The 23,733-nt window shown below is 61.4% G+C and overlaps 13 protein-coding genes across 14 annotated transcripts; 8 read left to right on the forward strand and 5 right to left on the reverse strand.

The window, feature by feature from the left end:
- Positions 1 to 94: 94 nt before the first annotated feature.
- Positions 95 to 1,015, forward strand: LOC62_02G001786 (uncharacterized protein; the record flags this gene model as incomplete). The annotated part of the gene is made up of 1 exon (XM_062768283.1): positions 95 to 1,015. One exon carries the CDS (start codon positions 95 to 97, stop codon positions 1,013 to 1,015), a length of 921 nt encoding a protein of 306 aa, XP_062624267.1.
- A 401-nt stretch (positions 1,016 to 1,416) lies between these two features.
- On the forward strand, positions 1,417 to 2,511 carry LOC62_02G001787 (uncharacterized protein; the record flags this gene model as incomplete). The annotated part of the gene is made up of 1 exon (XM_062768284.1): positions 1,417 to 2,511. The coding sequence occupies one exon, from the start codon at positions 1,417 to 1,419 to the stop codon at positions 2,509 to 2,511; it is 1,095 nt and encodes a 364-aa protein (XP_062624268.1).
- Positions 2,512 to 2,745: 234 nt separating this feature from the next.
- Positions 2,746 to 3,724, reverse strand: LOC62_02G001788 (uncharacterized protein; the record flags this gene model as incomplete). Its single annotated transcript, XM_062768285.1, has 4 exons — positions 2,746 to 2,810; positions 2,850 to 3,315; positions 3,354 to 3,506; positions 3,545 to 3,724. The coding sequence occupies 4 exons, from the start codon at positions 3,722 to 3,724 to the stop codon at positions 2,746 to 2,748; spliced, it is 864 nt and encodes a 287-aa protein (XP_062624269.1).
- Positions 3,725 to 4,673: 949 nt separating this feature from the next.
- TFC7_1 (Transcription factor tau subunit) lies at positions 4,674 to 6,081 on the reverse strand. Of its 2 annotated transcripts, XM_062768286.1 has the most exons (7): positions 5,960 to 6,081; positions 5,878 to 5,923; positions 5,738 to 5,838; positions 5,662 to 5,695; positions 4,925 to 5,620; positions 4,842 to 4,883; positions 4,674 to 4,795 (listed from the first exon to the last, which is right to left on the reverse strand). In XM_062768286.1, exons 3-7 carry the CDS (start codon positions 5,800 to 5,802, stop codon positions 4,712 to 4,714), a joined length of 921 nt encoding a protein of 306 aa, XP_062624271.1. In that variant the 5' UTR covers positions 5,803 to 5,838; positions 5,878 to 5,923; positions 5,960 to 6,081; the 3' UTR covers positions 4,674 to 4,711. The 2 variants fall into 2 exon arrangements, with proteins under 2 accessions (XP_062624271.1, XP_062624270.1); XM_062768287.1 differs by having other exon boundaries at positions 5,738 to 5,923.
- Positions 6,082 to 6,412: 331 nt separating this feature from the next.
- Positions 6,413 to 7,912, forward strand: LOC62_02G001790 (uncharacterized protein; the record flags this gene model as incomplete). Its single annotated transcript, XM_062768288.1, has 4 exons — positions 6,413 to 6,419; positions 6,498 to 7,128; positions 7,167 to 7,659; positions 7,697 to 7,912. The coding sequence occupies 4 exons, from the start codon at positions 6,413 to 6,415 to the stop codon at positions 7,910 to 7,912; spliced, it is 1,347 nt and encodes a 448-aa protein (XP_062624272.1).
- Positions 7,913 to 7,956: 44 nt separating this feature from the next.
- Positions 7,957 to 9,327, reverse strand: LOC62_02G001791 (uncharacterized protein; the record flags this gene model as incomplete). The annotated part of the gene is made up of 5 exons (XM_062768289.1): positions 7,957 to 8,432; positions 8,470 to 8,807; positions 8,846 to 8,954; positions 8,989 to 9,073; positions 9,172 to 9,327. 5 exons carry the CDS (start codon positions 9,325 to 9,327, stop codon positions 7,957 to 7,959), a joined length of 1,164 nt encoding a protein of 387 aa, XP_062624273.1.
- Positions 9,328 to 9,797: 470 nt separating this feature from the next.
- On the forward strand, positions 9,798 to 11,718 carry MAL61_4 (Maltose permease MAL61; the record flags this gene model as incomplete). The annotated part of the gene is made up of 7 exons (XM_062768290.1): positions 9,798 to 9,993; positions 10,037 to 10,051; positions 10,084 to 10,216; positions 10,254 to 10,485; positions 10,520 to 10,609; positions 10,646 to 11,416; positions 11,467 to 11,718. The coding sequence occupies 7 exons, from the start codon at positions 9,798 to 9,800 to the stop codon at positions 11,617 to 11,619; spliced, it is 1,590 nt and encodes a 529-aa protein (XP_062624274.1). The 3' UTR covers positions 11,620 to 11,718.
- A 979-nt stretch (positions 11,719 to 12,697) lies between these two features.
- Positions 12,698 to 14,530, forward strand: SPBC1683.03c_7 (putative MFS-type transporterc; the record flags this gene model as incomplete). Its single annotated transcript, XM_062768291.1, has 4 exons — positions 12,698 to 13,002; positions 13,050 to 13,285; positions 13,327 to 13,476; positions 13,530 to 14,530. The coding sequence occupies 4 exons, from the start codon at positions 12,698 to 12,700 to the stop codon at positions 14,528 to 14,530; spliced, it is 1,692 nt and encodes a 563-aa protein (XP_062624275.1).
- A 448-nt stretch (positions 14,531 to 14,978) lies between these two features.
- On the forward strand, positions 14,979 to 15,910 carry LOC62_02G001794 (uncharacterized protein; the record flags this gene model as incomplete). The annotated part of the gene is made up of 3 exons (XM_062768292.1): positions 14,979 to 15,000; positions 15,040 to 15,475; positions 15,511 to 15,910. The coding sequence occupies 3 exons, from the start codon at positions 14,979 to 14,981 to the stop codon at positions 15,908 to 15,910; spliced, it is 858 nt and encodes a 285-aa protein (XP_062624276.1).
- Positions 15,911 to 15,936: 26 nt separating this feature from the next.
- LOC62_02G001795 (uncharacterized protein) lies at positions 15,937 to 17,421 on the reverse strand (the record flags this gene model as incomplete). Its single annotated transcript, XM_062768293.1, has 1 exon — positions 15,937 to 17,421. One exon carries the CDS (start codon positions 17,419 to 17,421, stop codon positions 15,937 to 15,939), a length of 1,485 nt encoding a protein of 494 aa, XP_062624277.1.
- Positions 17,422 to 18,078: 657 nt separating this feature from the next.
- On the forward strand, positions 18,079 to 19,207 carry LOC62_02G001796 (uncharacterized protein; the record flags this gene model as incomplete). The annotated part of the gene is made up of 2 exons (XM_062768294.1): positions 18,079 to 18,394; positions 18,433 to 19,207. The coding sequence occupies 2 exons, from the start codon at positions 18,079 to 18,081 to the stop codon at positions 19,095 to 19,097; spliced, it is 981 nt and encodes a 326-aa protein (XP_062624278.1). The 3' UTR covers positions 19,098 to 19,207.
- Positions 19,208 to 19,841: 634 nt separating this feature from the next.
- On the forward strand, positions 19,842 to 20,813 carry Map3k7 (Mitogen-activated protein kinase kinase kinase 7; the record flags this gene model as incomplete). Its single annotated transcript, XM_062768295.1, has 1 exon — positions 19,842 to 20,813. One exon carries the CDS (start codon positions 19,842 to 19,844, stop codon positions 20,811 to 20,813), a length of 972 nt encoding a protein of 323 aa, XP_062624279.1.
- A 23-nt stretch (positions 20,814 to 20,836) lies between these two features.
- Positions 20,837 to 23,624, reverse strand: man9_1 (Beta-mannosidase B). The gene is made up of 4 exons (XM_062768296.1): positions 23,362 to 23,624; positions 22,127 to 23,327; positions 21,488 to 22,091; positions 20,837 to 21,443 (listed from the first exon to the last, which is right to left on the reverse strand). Exons 1-4 carry the CDS (start codon positions 23,558 to 23,560, stop codon positions 20,871 to 20,873), a joined length of 2,577 nt encoding a protein of 858 aa, XP_062624280.1. The 5' UTR covers positions 23,561 to 23,624; the 3' UTR covers positions 20,837 to 20,870.
- Between the last annotated feature and the right edge of the window lie 109 nt (positions 23,625 to 23,733).

Genomic DNA, 23,733 nt, shown 5'->3' on the forward strand with positions numbered 1-23,733 from the left:
GCCAGCATCAACCGAGTGCTGCCCTTGGTTCAACATAACTACAAATGACTCACGAGCGACATGCTCCTCCAACGACATCCATCCCCATCCTGCAATGGCAACGAAAGTGCAAGGCCGTCACATCGTTTCTGTCCTCGAGGACCCCGCCGCCTCAGAAACGCCCACATTTGTAACCCCATTCGGGAGCGACACTCCCCGCATGGCATGGCAGCCGAACGCCGATGACGATTTGGACTCGGACTTCGACGAGGAGTCGGATTACGAGGACAGCGACGATGAGCCACGTCGCAAAAAGTCTCGCAAAGCCGCCAAGGCCAAGCGCAACTCAAAAGCCAAGCTCAAGACGGAACTCGCCGCCGGCAAGCGTCTTCTCGGCCGCGCGCGTATCCTCGACATTCATGGGTACCAAGGCAACCGTTACGAGGAGTTCGAGACGGCTCTGGAGAATGCCCTGGCGAAGGTGGAGACGCTGCGTGTCTTTGATACTTCCCACCTCGCCATCTACGTGCGTCCGCCGCGCACCATCATCTTCTTCGGGCGACCAGGGTCATACATCAGTCCGCGGACCTCCAAGCTCGTATATCACTACCCTGGGACCGAGGATGAAGTCAAGGAAGCACAGTTACCGGACTGGGAGCCTACTTACCCACCCGACGACCCTATCGAGTGGGTATACCTGCTCTTACAAGGATCGACGCCGGACAAGGTGTATGCGCCTGGATACCGAGGCAATGACGGCTTGGTGCAAGATGCCATCCGACTTGACGAGACGTATGAGGGGCCCCCAGCCGCCAGAGACAGCCACACGTTTGTTGGCGGACGAAAGCTCATCTTGTCGGCGCTCGGCCTGAAGATCGATGCGACGGATGAGGAGCTTGCGGCCGCGACTCGTTCAGCTCCCAGCGTGCGGTTTCTGACACCGGAGGAGTATGAGGCCGAGGTGGGGGAGGAGCAGTTTGTACTGGAAACCCAAGAGGACCCATACCACGGTGCTCGTGCAGTGTTCCACTCATGAGGGCAACATCAGGGTTACATCGGCGACCCAAGTGTCTCTCACTGCCTTGACATTCACACCTGTTCCCAATGCCCCTGTAATGTATATGATCGTCAATGTAGTCCCATCGGAGATAGCTCCAGCCACTCCTCTGGTTACCAAAACGACAAGCTTACCTCGCACTGCATCTGAAGATGCAGGATGCAGATATGTTGCCGGTCCAACATAAGCCCTGCCTGTTGTGGATGACGACGCGACGGAGGTGCCTGACCGTGGTGAAACTGCCAAGACGGCCATCCACCTTGCCTCAGCGATTCCAACGGCGGAGTCCGTCACACGTCAGCCATCATCAACTGGCAGCAGTCTGTACAAATATGTATGCTGAATCCCAAGCCCATACGACCACCCATCACCCCTGTGCCATGTCCATCAACTACTCTGCCCATCCCCACATTGTCAACGGCGTCTTTTCCCTTGCCGACCGGCCGTCGCTGATCGCCTGGCGAGCCGTGGCCGACGAGTTTGCCGACCAAGCCGACCCCGTCCTGGTGGGCCATGTCACTTCGACACTCACCGATCGCAAGGCAGATGAGACCCCGACAGTTGTCGCCGCTTTTGGCTGCAACGACCTCCGCCTGCAGTGGATGCCCCATGGCGATGATCCCTTCGACTCGGACTATGAGCCCTCGTCAGACGGCGAGGGTGGAATCAGTGAGATTGATTCAGAGTTCGAGGATAGCGACGACGCCATGAGCGTCGATGAAGATGACGAGCTCTCGGAGGCGGCACAAGCTCGTCACGACTTCAAGGTCAAGACTGCGATTGAAATCGATGCCGGCTTGCGTCTCCTGGAGCACGCGCGGGTCCTCGACATCCACGGATACGGCGGCATGCGATACGAGGAGTTTGAAACGGCACTGCAAGGCCCTCTCAGCGCTGTCGAGACGCTCCGGGTCTTCGACACGTCTCAACTCACACTGTACACGCGTGCACCCCACACAATCGTCTTCTTCAAGCCGATACCCTCGTATGTCAACCCGCGGACTCACAAACTCGTTTACCACTATACTGGTACAGTAGACGATATCAAGACGGCACTTCTGCCAGATTGGGAGCCCACCCGTCCGAGTCGAGGACATGTCGAAGCACCGATCGGTTTTCTGTTCATGCTCATCCAAGGCCCTAGCCCAGGGGAGGTGTGGAAGGGTGGGTATAGGACGTCAGAGAAGCCCATTATTGAGGCGGCCATCGAACTGGACGCTACGTACAACGGTCCATCAGAGCTGTACCGGTACTCTCGAACGTTTGTTGGGGGTCGAAAGCTGGTCCTATCAACACTTGGCCTTCCACCCGATGCAACGTCGGCCGACATTGCAGCAGCCACCAGCGCAGCTGGCGCTCCCAATGTGAAGTTCCTCACACCCGAGGAGTACGAGGCAGAGATCGGGCCAGAGCAGTTTGCCTTCGAGACCCAGGCGGATCCATACAATGGCCCTAGGGTAGTCTTTCACGAGTAACTGGTGACAGGTGAGTAAGGTCCTCCAGAGAGGTGTTGACAAGTCCAACAGTGCGGCAAGGATCGATCTCCACTATGTATTCTATTTCTAATTTGCTAGTCTCTCTGACAGGCCATCGGTGGCCGTTCAGGTGTAGAAGACACACTGGCCCGACATGCAAGTGACGCCGCCGAGCGTGACGCCGTCGAGTGCGGTGCAGCTGGTACCCGTCAGCCCTGTGCTTCGCGGCATTACCTACTCGACACCGGAAGAAGTTTCGTTGGCACCGACTTTGCCGTAGATGCAGCCTCCGCAAGACTCTGCCAAAGTTAGACAACGACTATGACCCCAATACTCACCGAGCTCGACACTAGTGTCGAGGCATTCGTAGCCAGCATTGCGGTCCGCGCCAACGTAGCAGGCGTCCTGGCCTACGGGACACAGCCGGTTGTCACCGAAAGTCTCCTGCTCCCTTCTCTGGCGCGCCCGGCGACGCGCCGCCCCAGATGCGTCCGGAGAAGGAGCGGGCAGGTACTGGAATGTCATGGCATTGCCGGTGGCCTGGCAGGGAACAACAGGGGTGCCGGAAGCTGATCCCTGGAACATCCAGCAGCTGGGTGTCGACAACGGGTCCCAGATGATGTTGTAGCCGAAGAGGTATGTGAGCTGCGCAGCGCCTGCCTTGAGACACTCAATGGCGGTTGTTGCGCCGGACGAAGTCAGATCGACGTAGCTGTTGGGCTGGATGGCGGGGTCATATCCCGTCCAGCACATGGCCATTTGCCATCTGTCGAGTGGCACACGCTTAGGAGCAATGATGAGAAGCTACAATATCAGTTGCGTCCCAGAGCGGCAGTACTCACATCCGCATTGTCGTAGTCATCACAGTAGCCCTGCCAGTCGCCCGGAATCTGGTCTGACCAGGCAGGAGGAGGAGCAGAGAGACACGTGCAGCTCTCCGTGTTCTTGATGTACATGAAATACGACCAGACGCCGTTCAACGCCCTGCATGCGTTCTGGCATCGTTAGTTTGGCTCCACCTGCCACAACTCACTCCACAATCCAGATCAGGCGCGCCGGGGCTCGTTTGAAGCTCTGACTGGGGAATGACCGTGCCCGCCGGGATGGCAGACGGGGGGTAGCAGCCGACCCAGTCGTCATAGAGGTACGTGTTCTGGACAGCGACGGCCGAACCCAGGAAGGCGACGGCAGAGAGGAGAGCAGCGGTCCGCATGGTGAGAAGGGGGGTCAGCTTGAGGCGTGGGACAATAACACGTCCAGTCCGCAGACGCCTTTTATGCCATCTGGTGATCCCAGCGCCACCTCCAGCTTACCATAAACACTGCCAACCTTCCAGTCCTGGGCACGCCTCTTGCTGACAGAGATATAACAACAGCTGCCACCTGCATTCTAGGTCAAGCCGCCCACCTGCTTCCGCAGCTGCCGCTCAATGACGTGCCTCAGCCGTCCAACACTGAATGGACCCTGCCGGCGGCTATCAGTAGGATCAGCGCCCCCTTGAGCGCCACGGCATTGAATCCGAGACGCGTGGGCCAATTCCAACGCGTCGCGGCAAGGCCATTTGTTGCCTCGAGCGCCTTGGCTTTGAGGCGATCCGGCTGTTCCGGTGTTTGGTTCGACAAACTCAGAGGTCCCAAGCCGACCGGCAGGCTCCCTCCAGGATCATTGCGCCATGTCCGTTGACTATTTGGCTCCAGTCCCTCCGGAGGAATCGTGGTCGGATGCTGGGGCGGGCGGACCTGACCTCGAGTTGCTGACACTGATCGACTTGTATGGCATGGTCGGTGGCTATGTCACGCCGAGAGCTCGAGCTGAGCGTGCTCAATGCGAGACCTGAAACTGAGCAGGATGTTTGGGGCAGAGTAATAAGAACCGCTTCGTGGGATGGAACGGCAAAGTGTTGCCGCGTCATAAGAACGCACAGCCAGGTATCAGCCTCTGTATGATCCTGCGGATGATTCCCGTACACGCTGGGGAGTCTCATAAACACGCCGTCGAGGCATTCGAAGCGAGCGCAGATGCACAAGGGCCGATGTCTCTCCGACACAAGAAGCGAGCGCACAAAATACCGGTAAGCAGAGATCAGGGGTCTCGAACTCTGTCCCTTGGCGTCAGGATCGTCAGCATGTCGCAGCAGGCGCAGCACCTCCAGCAGAGGACGGTCAACATCATTGGTTCATGCGGACACGATGGGCTGAATTCACTTGATTGTGCCAACAGTCGGGTGGGTAGGACCGACGGGATAGATATCGTCCTCGGTCCAAGTCCTGCCGTCTCCGGTTTGCTGCTTCATTCAGATACGATCTCACGATTGAACGATCAAAACGTACCTTGACCAGGCTTCCGTCTGCCTCGTACAGCACATGGCCAAACTGTCGAGTCAGGACACAAGTGGTGGTCGAGGCGTACTCACGTTCCAGTTCACCTCGGCGCCATTGGGAAGGAACGACGTGTCGGCGTTCACGACGTGCTCCCACTGTCCGATCACTCGGCCGACCTTCGGGCCCTCGCTGCGTGAGTACGGATCTGACTGCTGCCAGCTGGCGGTCCGCACAGTCTTCCCGCCTCGGCGACGATACTCTGACAGTGAGACGGTTGGAGAGCGAATGTCGCGGGCACAGTCACCCACGAGCTGGGTATCAGCATCTGGTTTGCTCCCTTCACTCACCGCCCGGCCGATACCAATCACAGTCGCAGCATGGCACATCAAGAGAACGACCTTGGCGTCCGGGTATGTCGCCTCCACGAGCGGGATGAATGTCTCGACGAAGCCGTCGCAGCGCACCCGGAGCTCCTCGACTGTCTCTCCCTTCCTGTCGGGGAAGTGGAGTGACGTCCATTTAGCGTCAAGCGTGATGTCGGGGAGGTGCTGCTGCAGGATGTGCGCCGACCCGGGACGAGGCAGAAGGCCGGTGCCCTCGCGCACGGGGGTGTACCATTCGCCTATTCCCGCCTCAACGTGAACTGGGAGCCCGGTCAAGCCAGCCAGTGGCTCGATAGTCTGCAGGCAGCGGTAAAATGGCGACGAGAATAGGAGATCAGGGGTGCGCCGGTCGGAGGTAAGGTGGAGCGCAAGGTGCTGTGCCTGCTCGAGCCCACGCTTCGCCAGCTGGACGGTCAACGGCTGATGGCGTCGTACCCAAAACTCACCGGGGGGTCCTGATATGTACCCGTAACAGACGTCCTGGTGATACGTTGGCACTGGTCCTCACCGGCTCACACTCACGTTATCGACGGGTCGTCCCAGTTGGCTCGATAGCCGTGGCGACAGATGTAGATCGCTTCAATCATGCTGGCGTCGAGATGGCATGTCCTCCTCTGCTCACTCTTCATCTCGGCATTTGTATCGTGCGATCCATGGCTCACTGGTGTGATGTTTCTCCACTATTTGACCACAATGCCGAGGTTTCTCCTAAACAACGTCAGCCAAGGTAGCAGCAACTCGCACCGTGCACGCATCGCACACTGATCATGACTCGAGGGTCGGCATTGGCCCGAGGGTTGCTTATACGGGATCCGGCTCGGAGGTGAGCCGAGGCAGGTGGAATGGGAAGGGAGCGAGAACATTGGGATCTGTAGAGCGAAGACGAGTCGTCAATGTTACTTACCCCACAAACACCAGTTGCAACCCTGTCAAGCTCCCCCGCAATCACCGGAGCAAACTGCACGCACGTTGGAGTGACATTCGGTGTTTCCAACACCTACACCTCCTCGATGCACTCACATTCACGCGTCACAAAGGTATCAAAGGCATGCGATGCGTGCCGCTTGCGAAGAACCAAGGTGTGTGCCGATTTGGTGCAATCCTGACCTCAGTGTAATGGAGCCTGTCCATGTCAACGCTGCTCGACGAGCGACATCGCGTGCACTTACAATACCCAGCGCCAAAAGCGCGGACCTCATGGACGGTGTGTCCCCTGATGCTGTCATAGCTGGCTGACTTTGCAGAACTGTAAGGCTCCTACAGAGCATTGTCGGTACCTCAGCCGCGGCGTCCAGCACGGTGGTTCTCTCGCCGAGCTCTGCTATCGACGCTGCCGTCGCCGCTCTGACGACCTTGTCGCCCGGCTCCCCTGCCCTCTCAGCCGTACCTGCGCCGTTTGGCCAGCCATTTCATGCCAAAGCCGACATGCTCAGCGCCCTTGAGCCATCGTTGAACGCTGCGATCGACTTGTACTTTGTCAAGCTACACGCGATCAACCCGATCGTCGACGCAAACTCGGTCAGGCAGCGATTGGGACAAAAGGAGCATCTGCACAATGAGATATTCGCCTCCATGGTGCTCTGCATGGTTGCCATGCGCTTCTGTCTCCCCGACGCGGCCCCGCACAGTCCGACGAGTAACGCCGTGGTCCTCCTTCGAGAGGCTATGGCCTTGGCCAGTGTGAACAACGACTCGGATCTGCGGCCCACGCTCGACCGCATGTCGGCGGCCATGCTCATGGCCAATGTCCTGCGTGTCACGACTGGCTTCAACTGGGCCTATGTCAAGACCAAGGAGGCAATCACGCTATCAGAGCTGCTGCAGCTGGACGACCCCTTGGCCTACGACCAGTTCACAGAGGCCGAGAAGGAGATTGCCATCAGCATGTTCTGGAAGCTGGCCGTAGCCGAGAGGTAGGTGTTGTTGGTGTCGCGGTAACTAACCTTCCCAGATCCAATGCTCTGCTCGCGCAACACTGTGGGGCAAACGCATTCCGTCCGTCCGTGTCAATACGCGGGCAAATCACCCATCTGTCCTCGCTGCGTAAGGCTGCAGTAGACAAGCCAGTGGTATGGCGATTAGAGCCTACCGCGCGACTGTTCGAAGCCATGGACCCATCGTTGATCGATTGCATCACCAGCAAATGCTCTCCGCCCGACTGTCGTATGGCTGTTTCAGTCGCACTTCTCGCGCATAGTTCGCTCGACGCAGTGCCGCTCTCGGCCCACCAGTCGCCCGTGCAAGTCGCCGACGTCCTTTTCACCCGGCTGTGGATGCACAGCGAGGTGTGGCGAGCATGCATGACACACTCGCTTCTCCAAGCCGAGGACGACGATAGTTTGCCACAGCTGCTTGTTCGGTATCCAGTCGAAGTCATGGCCCAGGCCTGCGAGGTCGCCGATGGCCTCTCGTTCGAGGCTATCCTGGGGAACGGACAGGCCATGGTGAGTGGCAAATATGGCCGACGTCGCTGACTTTCAGTCTAACAAGCTGCGGGCAATTGCGTCGACAGCAGACTGGGTGCTGAGTCTCCCCGATCCCCCGCGTTCCTACGACGCGGTAGACTCCATCGCGGAGGGCATCGCTATGCGCGACCGGCTCAACGACATTGCAGATCGCCTGGCAGACGCGCCGTGGGTGCGGTATGACTTGCCCGGGCTGGGGCACCGCCTGTCAAGACCACGTCCACTCGTGTAGTGCAGAAGAGTCACCACAGCATGCATACATCATGTAATCATGTATCAGGTTACAGTACGCAGGCGATCGTCCCACCAGCCCCTGCTGAGCGGCGGCTGGACCCGCGCCTGGGCGCGAAACAAGTCGGCAGTCCTTGGAGTCAGGTCGACAATGGTCCACGAGTAGCCCAGCGACTTGTAAAGGTCGAGGTCTGAGCGAGAGTCGCGTCCATCAAGCGACTCGCCCGGGGCAACTATGGAGTGGTACGTCACGGGCGATGCACCAGATTCGAAGCACACTATGGGTGCGTCGGGGTCTCTGAGGGCGGCAAAGTCCAGAGCACCCATGTCGAAGAGACACTCCTCTGATCCAGACGACAGCGGCGGGTGTACATCTCCGTAGGTGCCAAAGAAGCCCACCGAGATGCCAGCACCGACCAGAAAGTCGAGCAGCGGCTGGAGGTTGCCGCCCGGCCCGCGTAGCCCGACCTCAAAGGTGAGGACGTACGGGCGGGTCGACCAAGCCTTGGCTGCTGCCACGACTGATATCGTTAGCTGGCACCATCCTGTTTCACTCACCATCCATGGCTGCCGGTGCGTTGGGGCGGAAGACTGGTATGTACGCTGGTTTGGCCGTTGCCAGTGCGTCCTGGAACCACTCTGCCTGCTCGAGATTGGCGGGCGAAGGATAGAACAGCGCGTCCATCTTCCATACGCACCACTCTGGGTGAATGTTAGTGAGGTTGACTGGCAGCTCACCGATGGCTGATATGCCGCGCGCGTTTGTGTGTCCCTTGAGGATTCGATACGCCGCGGGCACCGCGGCAACCTCCTTGATGTCCATGAAGACAACAATCTCAAGCTTGTGGTCACGGATGAGCGTGAGTAGGGTGTCTAGGTGCAGGATGCCTTCTTCACTGCAACGTCAGAGATACAAGGAGCAGACAATCCGCACCAGATGTGCCCTGTCTCGTTCTTGAGCTGGAGCTGGTCGAGGCCGCCGGCCCACGGCACGCTGTCATATCGTGGGCTATAGCCTCGCCCAGTGAACGGGCTGTAGACGTCTGCATCAGAGCGAGCAATTCATGCCATCCTCACCCTCAGTGCCCTTGGCCTCGGCAATGTTGGTCACCCGTCCAAGGTAGTCGTCATGAAGCAGAACCACAGTCAGCACACGCCCATACTATTCCAACTCACTAGGCTCGCCATCACACGAGAGGCTGATGTCCACCTCTACGCAGGTGAGACCGGCCGCTGCCGCGTTGAGCACAGCCTCCTTACTCTGCGAACCGTCAGCCTGCTCGCCATTGTACGCACGTTCTCTGGGGTCCCGTCCCACCGCAGCCCGCGGTGGGCAGATACGAGCATACTGTCTGGTGGCGGATGCCGGAACAGGGCGAGAATGTCGTGCACACCAAGCCGTTTCGGCGCGGGCATGGCTGATTGGAACGTGATCACCCATCGTTAGTGCTGGCATTGGGCTTTAAGGAGTGTACACAAGCCGCCGCGAACGGCGTTGACGAAGGACATCACGACGAGTCGAGTTGGGAGTACAGGTCCGGATTATCTTTGGTAGTGAAGCCACCATTTACCCGTTTAGCAGAATCTTTGGCATCAATCAGTGGGCATTGAGTGGGGTCAAGTCAGGAAACGTTGACAAAATCGAGCCGAGGTCGAGAGTCATGGTAGGAACAATCGCGAGCCAAGGTTTTTGCGCGTTCCCATACTCTTTATCAGCACCATGGTGTTACTAGATTCCCCACGTACATTACACTGAGTGCCGAGGATTCTCCTACGACCGGCACGTGCGGGGGAGCCGAGTGAGCTCCATCGGCACGGGTTCAACGCGTCGCCTGCTTATAAGGCTGCATGGAGGATCCAGCTGAGCCCCATCCATCATCGACGACATGACGACTCCCAGCACCCACAGTGACGAGAAGGTTGAGCCGGGGCACAACGACGGTACGGCCCAGTGGGGATCGGTCGACGACGCGATCGCCGCAGAGCGGGTCGAGAAGAACATGAGTCTTGCCGAGGGGCTTAAGTCGTACTGGAAGGCCGCGCTCTGGTCACTCGCCATATCTGGGACTATCATCATGGAGGGTGGGTAGGATTCGATCATTGTTGTTCACGCTGACATCTTCAGGATACGACACGTCGCGTAAGCTGCTGCCCCGAGCCCGCTAACCACAGTCCTCGGCAACGCGTTCGCCCTGCCTCAGTTCCGCGAAAAGTACGGCTTCTACGCCGGCCCCAAGAAGGGCTACCAACTCAAGGCCTCGTGGCAGACGGCGCTGGGCCAGGCTCCGACCGTCGGCTGCATCATGTAAGTCGCTGCCTGCTACTTGTTCGCTGATACCTAGCGGTATCTTCATCGCGTCGTGGGCGCAGGATCGGTTCGGGTACCGACGTACGCTCCAGGTCTCGCTCGTCCTCATCACTGGCTTCATCTTCATTGTCTTCTTTGCGCCGACTGTCGAGGTGCTGTTCGTGGGTGAGCTGCTGTGCGGGCTGCCGTGGGGTGCCTTCTCGTCCTCGGCTGTGGCGTATGCCAGCGACATTACACCCGTGGGGCTCCGTGGCTACCTCACCACTGTGCGTCTGATACCCTCGCACCCACTGACAGCAGTACGTGACCATGTGTTGGACGTTTGGCAAATACATCAGCGCCGGTGTTGTTTACTCCGTTCAAGGTCGCAAGGACGAGTGGGCCTACAGGGTACGTGTACCGTTGGCGAGCTCAAACTGACACCAGATTCCCTTCGCAGTCCAGTGGGCGTGGCCGATTCCCCTCCTTGTCCTGGTAACCCTCGCCCCCGAGTCGCCGTGGTTCTTGGTGCGCGCAGGCAGGCACCAAGAGGCCGAGCGCACAGTCGCGCGACTCGCGTCTTCGAACGCGCAGGTCGTCCCCGCCGACGTCGTGGCCATGATGGTTCGGACGAATCAGATCGAGAAGGACGCGGGTGTCAAAACGTCGCATATCGAGTGCTTCAAGGGCACCAACCTCCGCCGCACTGAAGTCTCCTGCGTGGCGTGGGCGTGCACCGTGCTGTGTGGTTCGGCGCTGTGCTCTCAGCCCACCTATTTCTTCCAGCAAGTGGGCCTCAACACGCAACAGTCGTTCCAGCTCAACCTCGGCGTCCGCGCCATGTCGGTTCTTGGCGTTGCCGGGTCTTGGGTCATGATCACGTACTTTGGCCGCCGGCCAATGTTCCTCATTGGCCTGTGCATCAACGCGTTGATTGTCCTCCTTGTCGGCGTGCTCAGCTTCCCAGCGGATCACCACCCAGCTGCTCGTTACGCCCAAGCCGCTCTCGTCATGGTCTGGGTCTTTGTGTGGGACCTATCCGTAACTGTCACTGCTTACCCCATCGTCGGCGAGACGCCGAGCACTCGCATGCGCGCCAAGACTGTCGGCCTTGCTCGCAACTTTTACAACGTTGTGGGCATTATCGCCGGCATCCTCAACACGTACATGATCAACTCGACGGCGTGGAACTGGCGCAGCAGGGCCGGTTTCTTCTGGGTAAGTGGAGGTTGAGGGTGGATGGGCAAGCAGCGGCTGACAACTTGCAGTTTGGCACTGGCCTCATCGCCATAGTGTGGACCTACTTTCGGCTGCCAGAGACCAAGGGCAGGTCATACCGCGAGCTCGACATCCTGTTCGAACGCCGCATCCCAGCACGCAAATTTGGCTCGGCAGTTGTGGATGAGCACGACGAGAAGTAAGCTGGAGGCCCGTCAGCGACGAGGTGCGCCGGACGGCGCGCGGTCTGTCGCGCAATGATCTGGCCTTGGTAATCGGGATGAATGCAAACACGTTGGAGCTGCGAGACCGGGGAGATGACAACATGGGTGGAGGTATCAGAGGCACCTCCGACGGAAAGCGAGCTGGCGTGATAGCAATCGCCGGGTGCATGGTCATGCATGGCTGCTGTCGATAGCAGCTGCTACGCTGTTGGTATGCACGACCAAATGCTGTTGTTACAGAACTGGATATCGGTCGGACCACGTTGCCCACTGGGTGGTTGATGGCTGATGACCCATGACCGATGTGACCGAGGTGACAACCGAGCACGCGCGACATGTACTAGTTTGACGGGGAATGCAATGACGCGGCAGTCATGACTACTGTGCTGGTGGAGCATTGTGTGGCATGCATGCCGACTGTACTACGTAGCGTCCATCCAATACACGCTCCCGTCCACCAGCGCCGTCCACTGTGCTGATTCATGACGGCAACGGCAAGGGCGCGAGGCCTGGGCAAGGTGGTGTGCGATGTGGCAAATTGATTCGGATCCAGTGCCACTCGACTTATCAATCTTCATCGTGCCCACCATCGCCGAGGCCGATAGGTTGAGTGGATATTGCACCAGCTCCATCGAGCAAGCTGTCATAGTCGATGCTAGCGATGCACAAAGCCCCGCCGCTAGCTAGCTGCAGCGGTGACACTCCGGCTCCGTGGTGAGCTGACGCGTTGACAGTTCCGGGGCCGAGCTCGGTCGAGAGGCGCTGAGGTGTGTGAGAGCAGATCGATGAGGGGACGATGGGCGCGTCGATGTCATGCATCTGTGTATGACGATGACAAAGGGTGTGACTGATTCTGATCAAGCCGAGGCAGAGGGCGTTCTCACACCCAATGTGTGTCTGATCAACATCAAAGGGAGTGCTGGTGGGGTGTTGTCCTTGGCCTGGCGGTGGTGGTGGTGGTGGTGGTGGTTGCCGGATCGTGCATAAAAGTCGAGGTCAATCAACCTCGACAGAGTTCATCCACTCCTCTCATCTCCCCTCCCGACTCCCTCTACTCATGTCCGACACAATGCAGTCGACAGCCCCCGCCAAGCGACTGAGCGGCGCAACGGCCGTCCTCGACAACGACGACCAGACGATCGCCCCGCCGACCCCGACAACGGCGACCTCGCCGCGCTTCGACCTGGACGTAGCAAAAGCTGACAAGGAGCTGAAGAACGCCGAGGCGGCCAGAGGGCGGTTCGACGACGTGACTCAAACGGAGGCTGCGCCGGGCTCCGACTATGTCCCGCCCAAGCTGTCGCAGGGCCGCAAGTGGGCGCTGCTCTCAATCTTGTCGCTCGCCATGTTCATCGACGTGCTGTAAGTCTCCCCCCTCTACTCCAGGTTGCCCCACTTACACCTCCCAGCGGCTACTCTGCCTTCTTTGTCCTCACCGAGTCGATCGCCCGCGACCTCCACGTCCTGTACGAGCAGTCGTCCTGGGTCATCACCTCGTACAGTGTCACATTCGCGGCGTTCCTCCTCTTCTGGGGCCGTGTGTCCGACCTGTACAGCGCCACCATTGTCTTTGTCGGCGGCTTCACCGGTCTTGGCCTCCTGAGCCTCATCATCAGCTTCCTCAAGGACAAGTATAGCTTCTTTGGTAGGTCCCCATCGTGACGACCACCGTAGCTGACTCGGCAGTGATCCGCGCGCTGGCTGGTATCGCCGGCTCTGCCCTCATCCCCTCGAGCTACCGTCTCATCACTCGCATCTTTGAGCCTCAGGAGCTCACCCTCGCGTTTACCGTCTATGGTCTCAGCGGCGCGATCAGCAACATGTGTGGCACGATCAGTGAGTGCTCTCTATCCGCTCTCATCACACAGCACGCTCACACTCCTCCCCAGTCGCCGGCGTTCTCATGATCAACCATGGTCACGGCCAGCTCGCTGCCTGGCGCTGGTTCTTCCGCCTGCTCACCGTCATCATCTTGCCCGCCTCGGTCGCCTCGTACATTCTCATCCCACGCTACCCGGGCTCCGAGTCGGGCGACGTGCGCGTCGCCAAGTGGCGCAAGCTCGACCTGCCCGGCGCGCTCATGATGTGCGCCGGCATTGTGCTCATCATCCTCGGCCTCACCCTCGGAGCTTCGTACGGCTGGAAGAAAGCCGGCTTCCTCGCGCCGTTCCTCCTCAGCTGGCCCCTCTTCATCGGCTTCTTCCTGTGGGAGAACTACCTCGGCGACCAGGCGCTCCTGCCCCCTAAGACCTGGCGTATTCCCAACTTTACGGTCCTCATCATCCTCGCCCTGGAGGTCTACGCGTGGTGGGGCATCAACTTCCTCCCGCTCACCGAGTACTTCATCACCGTGGCCAACGAGAGCGCCATCCTCGCCGCCACCCGGTCTCTGCCGGAGGGCATCATCGCACTCTTCGTCACCATCCTCCTCGGTGCTGTGCCGGTCCTTGTCTCTCGCCCCAAGTGGACCATCACGGTCGGCCTCCTCCTCGGTGCCACCGGCTATGTCCTCATGGCGCAGCCACACACGTACGTCGGCACTGAGTACTGGCGCTGGATCTTCCCCGCCATGATCATCGGCTCGGGAGGCAACGCCGCCATCTTCTCGGCGGTCAACGTCGCAGTCATGGTCTCGTCTCCGCCCGAGATGGCTGGCGTCACTGGCGCCGTCCTCCAAGTTGCATTGCAGGTCGGTGTTGCAGTCGCATTCGGCGTGCAGGCCGGCCTGCTCACAACGAACCCCGGCGGCCTCTCCAATGTGGACAACATCCATGCCAGTTTCTACTTCCAGGTCGGCTGGGTTGTCGTCTGGCTCATCGGCTTCGTCGTGCTCTTCCGGCCGGGCAAGGCCCCTGCGACCGACCCCGAGGCCGCGGTGCCCATTGCCTAGACCCGACACAGTTAGACGTGCAAGGATGCCGCACCCGTGGCCATGTGCCAACCTTTCAAAACACATCTCCTTGTTAATAGACGACTCCATTATTAATCAGCTCATGAATGAGTAAAGTTAGCCTTGTCAAAGCAGCAAGTCAGCCTTTGGGCCTCGGGCGCGACGTCGGGTGCAGCGGCACCGGGTCCGACAGAGAGTACAGTTGCAAACTAATCCTGCGCTGATCCGCCGTGGACGAGGCCGAGGCGAGCGGCGAGCGGCCGACGTAGACAGACGACAACGACGACGCGGTCCGACGCCGCAGACTCGGCGACATTCCGCCGAGGGGTCGGTCTCTCCCACGGTCGACATCGGCGACGTCAAGGTGGACGCGACGTCTTGGCATTGTCATGGACGCGACCTGACGGACGCGTTTGACAAGAATAACATCCAGCCCGCAGCCCGAGCCATGGTCCAGCTCTTGGCCCTCAGTACGAGGCAAACGACGACGCCCAAGCCGCCCATAACAGCGCTCTACCCCACAGGAGAGTACCCCGTCTCAGCCGGGCTGCCGGCCATCGCCGTGCCGTGGTTTGGCTCGCACAACGACTACCGCTTCCCGCTCTGCTGCATCCTCACGAGCAAGTTCCACAAGGTGCGCCTGTACGACGCGGCGTTGAAGCGCATCGTTGTAGTCAAGCCCAAGGTCAAGCCCGCCGAGGGTCAGCGCACACGGTCCCTCATCCCCGGCATGCTGGGGCACCCTGCTCTCCACCCCTCAGTCGGCATGCACATTCCCTTCCTAATCAACTCGTCTGGACTGTCCGACCTCACACCGAGGGCGGAGCAGGCGTTACTGGGGAAGCTGATGACATCAACGCTCAACGAACGGCTCGATCTCGCGAACCCCGAGGTACGGGCGTACGTGGAGTCCGTTGACGGCGACCTTGCACCGTTGTACTACCGGTATGCTGTCCGCTCTTGCCCAGCTGACGCCCCAGCGGTAGGATATCGTGCGACGCATGCACTTCCAGCGGTCGAGCCGAGGGCGTGACATGCCTGTTCACCAACTTTGGCCGTGAGACGACCACGCCGAAGGGGGTGGGACTCGCACTCCGCTGTCTCTGGTGCGCCGAGGACGATGTGCCATGCCGCTTCTCCTTCACCCTGGACGACAAGGCCATCGACAACGTGGAGCTGTTCGCGCTCCTTACTGCCGAGGAGCGGGACCCACTGGACACGGCGTTTGAGATGGACGCCGCACAGCTGAGGAAGTGGGTGTGGTGGGACGAGGGCGGTGAGCACACTCCGCCAAGCCGAGCTTCGGACGCGTCGGCTACGGTCAAGCGCGATGCCGAGGAGGAGACTCTACGCCCTCGGCGCCGCCGCCGCGGCGAGTAGGAGCGGCTATGCCGTCCGGCCTGCTGTTAGCTCAGAGCCTGGGCTATGTAGCGCCATTCATCCGGGCAGCCCTCTGGCGCCGGGGCGAACGCGAGCGCGCGCATCCAGGCCTCGGGGCGCGTATCGCGCGGCCACTGGGCGTCGCTTAACCGAGCCCGCGCAGCGGCATACCCTAGCTCCCAGACCAGCCCGCCATTGTACAGCCACTCGTCGCGGAGGTCGAGTTGCGCACGCCCGGTATGGCCGCGGAGAGAGCGCCAGACTGCGCGGCTGGCGCCCCGGTCTGCGGCGTGCTCTACCAGCTTGTGCACCTGTGCCGCGGTGAGGACGTCGCCGAGGTGCTCTGCAATCCGGAGCAAGACAGAGCGTGGCAGCGGCACCACCCTCCCTCGGAGAGTCACGTTCGGCGGCCGTGCCTCACGCTTGCTCTTGGAACCCAGCGACCACCGCCGGATGCCCCGCGGCTTAGCCGGCCCACCTTCCACCGCGGTCCGTCCGAGGGCCAGTCTTGCAAAGACGAGGACGCGGAAGGCAGCGGCAGCCACCATAGCATGTAGCCGCTTGTTTCTCTGCAGTATGGCGACACAGCGCATCGTCACGAACCACTGATACCTGTTGCCGGTGCGCGTCGCCTCGTCCCAGCCGACGTCCCACCCGTCCAGGACGAGGTGCTCGGCGCACTCGACATCGGGGAGGCGGGCGGTACGCGCCGGCGTCTTCCCGTCGCACATGTCGCACCGGGGATGCGTGCGGCCCCAGACATGGGTCACGCTTGTACTGTGTTCCAGCGCCGAGAGGAGAAGCCGCTGCTCCGCGGCTGGCAAGGGCTGCTCGCGCACGGCGAGGAACTGACGCCGCTGGAGGTTGTCGACGTTGCACAGCGCCAAGTGCGGGCCAGGGATGCCCAGCATGCGGAGAATCCGCGGCTGCGCGCGCGCGAGTATCTCGGCGAGGTGGGTGGGGCTCATCTCGTCCATGTGCAGATCGCGCACGCGGAGGCGCAGCACGCCGAGGAGTTCAGACGACGGCGCATTGTCGATGGAGATGACCGTCGTGCTGCGGACAAACTCGACGCCGAAGGCCTCGATCACGCCGGCACCGCAGAGAGAGCTTGCAACGTCGTCGATGCGATACGGCAGCGGCACCTCGGCGACGGGTCGATCACCCCGCTGCGAGATGATTGTTGGGGCCGGCTCTGAGCGGAACGCCGAGGGCGCGGAGGTGACGCCCGCCAGTGCCGCAAGGGGCTGGCGGCTCCACGACAACGCCTCCCTCGGTCCGACGACGAGCAGGTGGCTCGCATCGGGATGGTCTAGCACCTCGCCTCCAGCACTGTCGAGGGCTCCGGCACCATGCGGCCACCGACTCGCCGTGTGCGCGGGCGACTTTGCCGTCTCGTTGATGGGCGGCAGCCAGGTCGGATCCCGCCGGCTCGATGACGTCGTGGGGGTGTTTGATGAGGGACTAACGACCTTGCCTTTGCCTTTACGCAGCGCCGAGAGCGACACCATTGCGGCAGGCGCAGAGGTGTGAGTGGGTGCAAGGGGATCGGAGTTCATAGATACATGCCCGGCTCGAGGCTGTTCACGTCATGGAATGGAGGACGCAATCGCTTGACGACCGGGACGGAGCACACGTGAGGCATCTGGGACGCTGCGACGTTGCCAGCCAGTCGTCCTTCGATGGCAACGTCGAGGTCAGACTGTCCACCACATCGTCTCATAACATGTCGCTGACAAGCATGCAGGGGGCCGAGATGTCTCTGCCGCGGCCAACGACTCCACGACGTCCACACCCCGGCGAAGCCGATGTTGATATCGCACATTCCGTCCTCCGTCCACCTTCGCCGAGGAGAACATTCGCCGCGCGCGTGGCTGACCGCGCGGCACAACCGCGCGCTCATGATAACACCCCCCTGCCGCTCGCAGATCCGTTCCACACCGCACGCTGCCGGCGGACCAGTGCCGAGAGCACGACATGCACCGCCACTCGCAGTCCACACGCGCCGCGCCACTGACGTGTTTCTCGCCTCCAACAGGCCACAAATGGCCTCTGGATGCTCTTGGCGACGACGCGCGTTCGACGGCTGCGCATGGCGAGCGGACGACACTGCGCTGTGTATAAGACTGACTAGACTCGCCTGACTGACTGACGAGCCCAACCCCACCATGCGCCGCTCCGACCCCCCCACCCCACGCGTGCTCTCGGCCTTCAAGCCGCGCAGTATATTCTCGCAGAGCAGCACGACACTGTCGTCAACCCGCAGCTGGCGCTCGTCCACCTCGACATTCGCGCGCTTCAAGCTCGGCGTGTGTGAGCCCAAGGCCAGCGGGCGGGTCACGAGCTCAAGCTCGCCGCCGCGCGTGCTGGAGACGCTGGCCGATGTGGCTGAGCACTCGGGCATCCGGTACGAGCAAGTCGTCTGGGCACGGGTGGACATCCGCCGGTCGGCCACAGGCGAGCACGAGGTTGTGACCACTCCGAGTGAGTAGCTGCCCCACCCCCGACGCCGCTCATCCCAGTTCTGCTCAGCATCGCGCACTATCCCGAGCCCGAGGTCACCGGCGCCGGGGTTACCTGGCTCACGGGGAACGGGGGCGACGTGCGGTACGTCCCAATCGCGCGCGGAGGCGTGCAGCGGCAGGAGGTGACGGGTGACGGGCCACACGACTTCCTCCTGCCCTCGGGAGTTGAGAAGGTGATCATCAATGTCGGCAGTGATTGCAACTTGCTCCGGTTCAACCTTCCACAAGACGTGGTCGAGCTAGTGGTCACTATTGGTGACGACGCCTTAGAAAAGCCGGACGGCCTAGACACGATCGCGGACAGCATCTACGAGAGTACCCGGCAGCTCCTGCACGACGGCCTCACCCTCCGCATCGTCGGCTCCCATGCTACCGGGCTGGCAACAGCGCTCCGGGAGCGCCTGACCGCAGAAGTATGCCCACCGCAAGCCACCGCTAACGCCCAGCGGCAAGCCCTCTTCCATGCCGAACAAGCCCGCATCGAGTCAGGCCAAGTCCCCACCTGGCTCGCTGCCTCGGCGCCCGACCAGCGCGAAGCACGCCTCCGGAGCTCGTACCTCGACGACATTGACCAGTGTATCGTGTCTCACAGCCGCGCAGAGTACGCCGAGGCTGTCGGCGCCGAGGTGTACGCGCTCGAGATGGGCGAGGCTGGGCGCTGAGGGGCACACACGCGCGCCTATGTATAGGATCGGAGCCTGGGCGAGGGTGCGACGGCCGCGAGGACTCCGTGGGGGCGATAAGGGCGCTGCGGACGGACAGTGCGGTGACCTACACTATGTATACAATAGGTTTGAGCGAAGCGGCGGCCCCGCCGAGAGCCCAGCCAGCCACTACGTGCCAAACAAAGCTGCGGCGAGTCACTGGGTGAAGGCAGCACGTCGGCGCTCCTCGCAGCGAGATACGCCAACCTCGCACGCCGTCTCTAAAGTGCGCCGCTAGGTTGCAGTGGAGCTGGGTAGCGTAGTGCCTTGACACCGCGTGGTGCTGTCTCGAGGAGGCTGTCGGTGCTGCTGGGGACAAACACGCAGACTTGGGGCCCATTGTCTTGGCAGACGACTGACCTCGACAAGAGCAAGAATAGCACTGGATAGTTAGTTGTACCTGATGTACCTCGACACCACATGCGGCGACAGTAATGACAATCACAGTGACGCTCGAGTGAGTACCGTATACAGCCCTCTCCGGCTGACACCATTGCGTGATTGGTACGCAGCGTGCTTGTGCTACTAGTGCTAGTGCCGGACAGGATGGCGCGCAGGCTGGCTGGGGAGCTGGGGACGCGTTGATGCAGCCCCGGCGCGATGGACAACAGTACAAGTAGACGGGCTCGCCTCGAGCACCGTCAGCCCCCCCCCCCCCCCCCCCTCCGCCTCGACACTCACCACCTCGGCCTCACCACTACAATGGCCAAGCTCAAGCACCTGTGGTACTACGGAGGCGATGCCGATGAACAGGCTTTGGTGATCGTCGACGGCGTCTTGTACCAGATCCCCTACGTCGTCAACTCGAAGGGCGAGGAGATCATGAACGAGGAGCTGCCACTCCCCACTCTGTCCCCCGAACCGGCCGGTATCCACGTCGAGGCGGACGGCACCGCACGCCCGTTGACTAGCGAGGAGGTGGCGGCGCTCAAGACCAAGTACTTTCTGGATAGGGAGGGCCACGAGAAGCAGGCTGCCGAAATCGACGCCGCATACGAGAGGGAAGCAGCTGAAGCCGTCGCGACAGACGTGTTCCAGTCGCTCCCTGTCATCGCCGACGCCGACGAGACAAAGTACTACCTCAAGGCGCCGCGATCTGGCAAGGAGATCCGCAACCTCCTCAAGGCCCAAGGCCTGCCGCACGTAGTCCAACTCGTCGGCCGAACGGCCGACAAGGTCGTGCTCGTCAGGGCCGGCTCGGACTTTGGACGCACCTTCTTCCGGCCAGACGTCGAGTACCCAGGCCCCGCAACGCACCGGCTCTGGGCGATCGACCTCGCAGACGGACTGTCGGCGCTGCACGCCAAGGATATCTTCCACCGCGACATCACGGTGTTCAACGCGCTTGTTGACGGGGATCGTGCCACCCTGTGCGACCTGGAGGCTGGCCCGACGAGCAAGGCGGTCATCGCGCCCGAGGTGTTCACCCACGGCAACGAGGCATTCACCGACAAGTCCGAAGTCTTCGCCCTTGGGGCCCTGCTGTGGTGCTTCACACAGCAGAGTGCACCGCGCCCGTACCGTGCGCGATACTTGGAGCGCACGGGACAGTTTGGATCGCTCATTGACCGCTGCCTTCAGGTCGACCCGGCCAAGCGGCCCACGGCTGCCGAGCTTGCTCAGCTTTTACGCGAGGAGAAGGCCGGCGAGGCGAACGGGACTAAGGGGGTGTAGCGGCCGCGACCATATCCAGATTCCTCAGAAGTAACTGCTTGCATGTCTTGTATTCTATCACGCGCTCCCGTCGCCGAGGTACCTCGCGGTGACCTTGCGCCCGTTGAGCCCCTTGGCCACGACGACCTGCGGGTCACCAGGCATGATATCCAGCGCCTGGTCGGACCACTGCACCTCGGCGTCACCCTCGACGTCGAGCACGAGGCCCTTGATCGGCTTCTCGGCGCTGACGGTCACCTCGTCGCCCTTGACCGCGAGCTTCAGCTTGGCCTCCGGGAACGTGAGCGACTTCCATGGCTCAGGCCAGTTGGAGTAGCGCGCGAGGACGCTGTCGCCGTCGCGCAGGATGGCCTGGACGACGATCGGGCGCGGGGTCTGGGACAGGCTCGTGAGGACCGGCTGGCCTGGGACGTCGCCCTTCCAGATCTCGGTCGACGCGTTAGGGTGCAGCACGACAGTGAACTCGCGCCTGTCGACCAGGCCGTCGTGCAGGTCGAACGACACCAGCTCGACAGTCGCGTTCTTCACCTCGAGCGTCGAGTTGCAGCCCCACAGCTCGATCTCGTGTCGGATGGTGTAGAACGCGGCCGTGGTCGAGTCGCGCGGCGTCTTGATCTCCTTGCGGGTCATCTGGAGGTGTCAGCTCGGAGCGTTTGGCGACTCCTGGCACTCACGCCCACGGTGTACGGTCGCAGCTCACGCGCGATCGCAAAGTACGATGGCTTCGGCCTCAGGTAGTAGTCGCAGATTGCCCAAGACACGCACGGCCAGCAGTCGTTAATCTGCCAGACCAACGCGCCGGCTGTGTACTCCTTGCCCTTGCCCTTCCAGTTACGGCGCCACAGCCGGTACGCCGCGGCGAGGCACTCGGCCTGCATGATCTGCGTGTAGAAGATGTAGCTCTCCATGTCGAAGGCGTGACGGAAGTTTTCCATGAGGTACAGCTCGAGGCGGCGCTCGAACCCGGTCGCCTTGTTGTGCTGCGTGCTGACGGTCGACTGGGGGAACCACTGGTCCTTCTCTTGGCCTGGCGCGAACCACTCGCGCACAGTGCGGATATCGGGGTAGCCCTGCATGCCAAACTCGGAGACGAAGCGGCCGGCGAGCTTGTCCCAGTTCGCCCAGGGCTCCTGGGTGCCATGCCATACGTTCCACTGGTGCTGGTCGCCGACGGTCAGGTCGCCGCACACCTTGCCGCCGTAGGGCGAGCCGGGCCAGTAGAAGACGTTGCTGAGGCGGCGAACGACTTCGGGGAGGAGCACCTCGTAGAAGTGACGCCTAGGTATCAGCGTATGCTACCAATCTGTACTCACGCTGGGAACCCCGTGTTGAGGTACTCGCCGCTGTTGTCGTCGTAGTCGACCAGCCCGGCCTCCTCGGCGACCTGATAGTCCTCGTTGTTACCAGCAAAGATCACGACCGATGGGTGCGGGCGCAGCCGCTTGACCACAGACTCAGCTTCGGCCTGCACGCTCCTGATCATGTCCTTGAACGCGGGGTAGACGCCGCAGCCGAACATGAAGTCCTGCCAGACCAGCACGCCGGCCTCGTCGCACGCGTCGTACAGCACGTCGGGCTCGTACACGCCTCCACCCCACACTCGGAGCATGTTCTGGTTGCCTGCGACGAGCAGGTCGACCCAGGCACGGTACCGCTCAGGCGTGATGTTGGTGAGGTACGAGTCGGCGGGGATCCAGTTCGAGCCGCCGCAGAACACGCGCACGCCGTTGACCTGGAAGACGAAGGATGTGCCCTCCGCCCCGTCGAGCGGGGCTTGGATGATCTGGACGTCACGGAAGGCAACGCGTTGAGACGTGCTTGCCAGTTCGTCCCCGTTGCCATTGATGACCGCGACGTGGAGCGAGTAGAGCGGCTGCTTGCCGTAGTGGATGGGGTACCATGCCTCCACGGTGCCGGCGAGATCCCACGAGGCGAGCTCGCCATGCGGAAGAATCTCCTGTTTGACAACTGCTCCGTCCGAGCTGGTGAGCGTGTACACGACCCTCGCGTCGGTCGGTAGCTGGGGCTCGATCTCAAGCTCGTGCACAGAAAGCGAGGGTTGGTCGAACACGTCTCCGCCGAGCACTGCGTCGACACGCAACTCGCGGATGGTATACTCGTACGTCTCGAAGCGCACGTCGCGCCACGGGCCGACAGTCATCACAATCGGTCCCCAGTCCCACCCCCACCCGTACTGCGCCTTACGCGAGTAGAGGCGGCACGAGTCGCCGTTGGACACGGGACGTGGGCCGCCGTGCGCCGCCTCGGCCGCCTTGGCAGCGTACCACGGCGAGGCGAAGCGCAACTCTAGCGAGTTGTGGTCCTTGAGCTTGCCGGCGACGGCGACACGGTGCTCGTGGAACATGTTTGACGTGGATGCAAGTACCTCGCCATTCAACAAGACGGTGCAATACGTGTCCAGGCCATCGAAAACCAGGTCGGCGCCTGTCGCGGCCTGCTGTAGCGCGTCGGCGTCAAACGTCGTCTTGAACGTCCAGTCGGCCTCTTGGATCCCTGCGTGTCAGGGCGTGCACGACACAAGACTCACATTGCACGTCCCACTCTGCGAGGCCCTTGAACACGTCTGGAATCTTGCCCGCGCGCTCAAGTTCGACATGCACGCCGGTCGGGACAGCACACTCGACCCACTCCTCGGCGGCATCAGGGAATGCCGCCGACTTGACCTGCGAGAACGACCATCCGTTCGTGAGCGTCGTCTTGGTGTCGGCCTTGCGCTGGATAGTCATGACGGCGGCCAGGTAGAGTGACAATACGTGGACACCATCCTACTCACTGCCTCTTAAGACGAAGTGGTCGTCGCAAAGGTGGTCGTCGCCGATGGCGGCGAGCAGAAATGGGCCGGTATGCCGCTAGTGTGGGGGTGGAAATGCGCCGATGGTGGGCAAGAAATGGGCCGGCG

This window comes from Vanrija pseudolonga, chromosome 2 (assembly GCF_020906515.1).
Source record: "Vanrija pseudolonga chromosome 2, complete sequence".
Taxonomy (NCBI): domain Eukaryota; kingdom Fungi; phylum Basidiomycota; class Tremellomycetes; order Trichosporonales; family Trichosporonaceae; genus Vanrija; species Vanrija pseudolonga.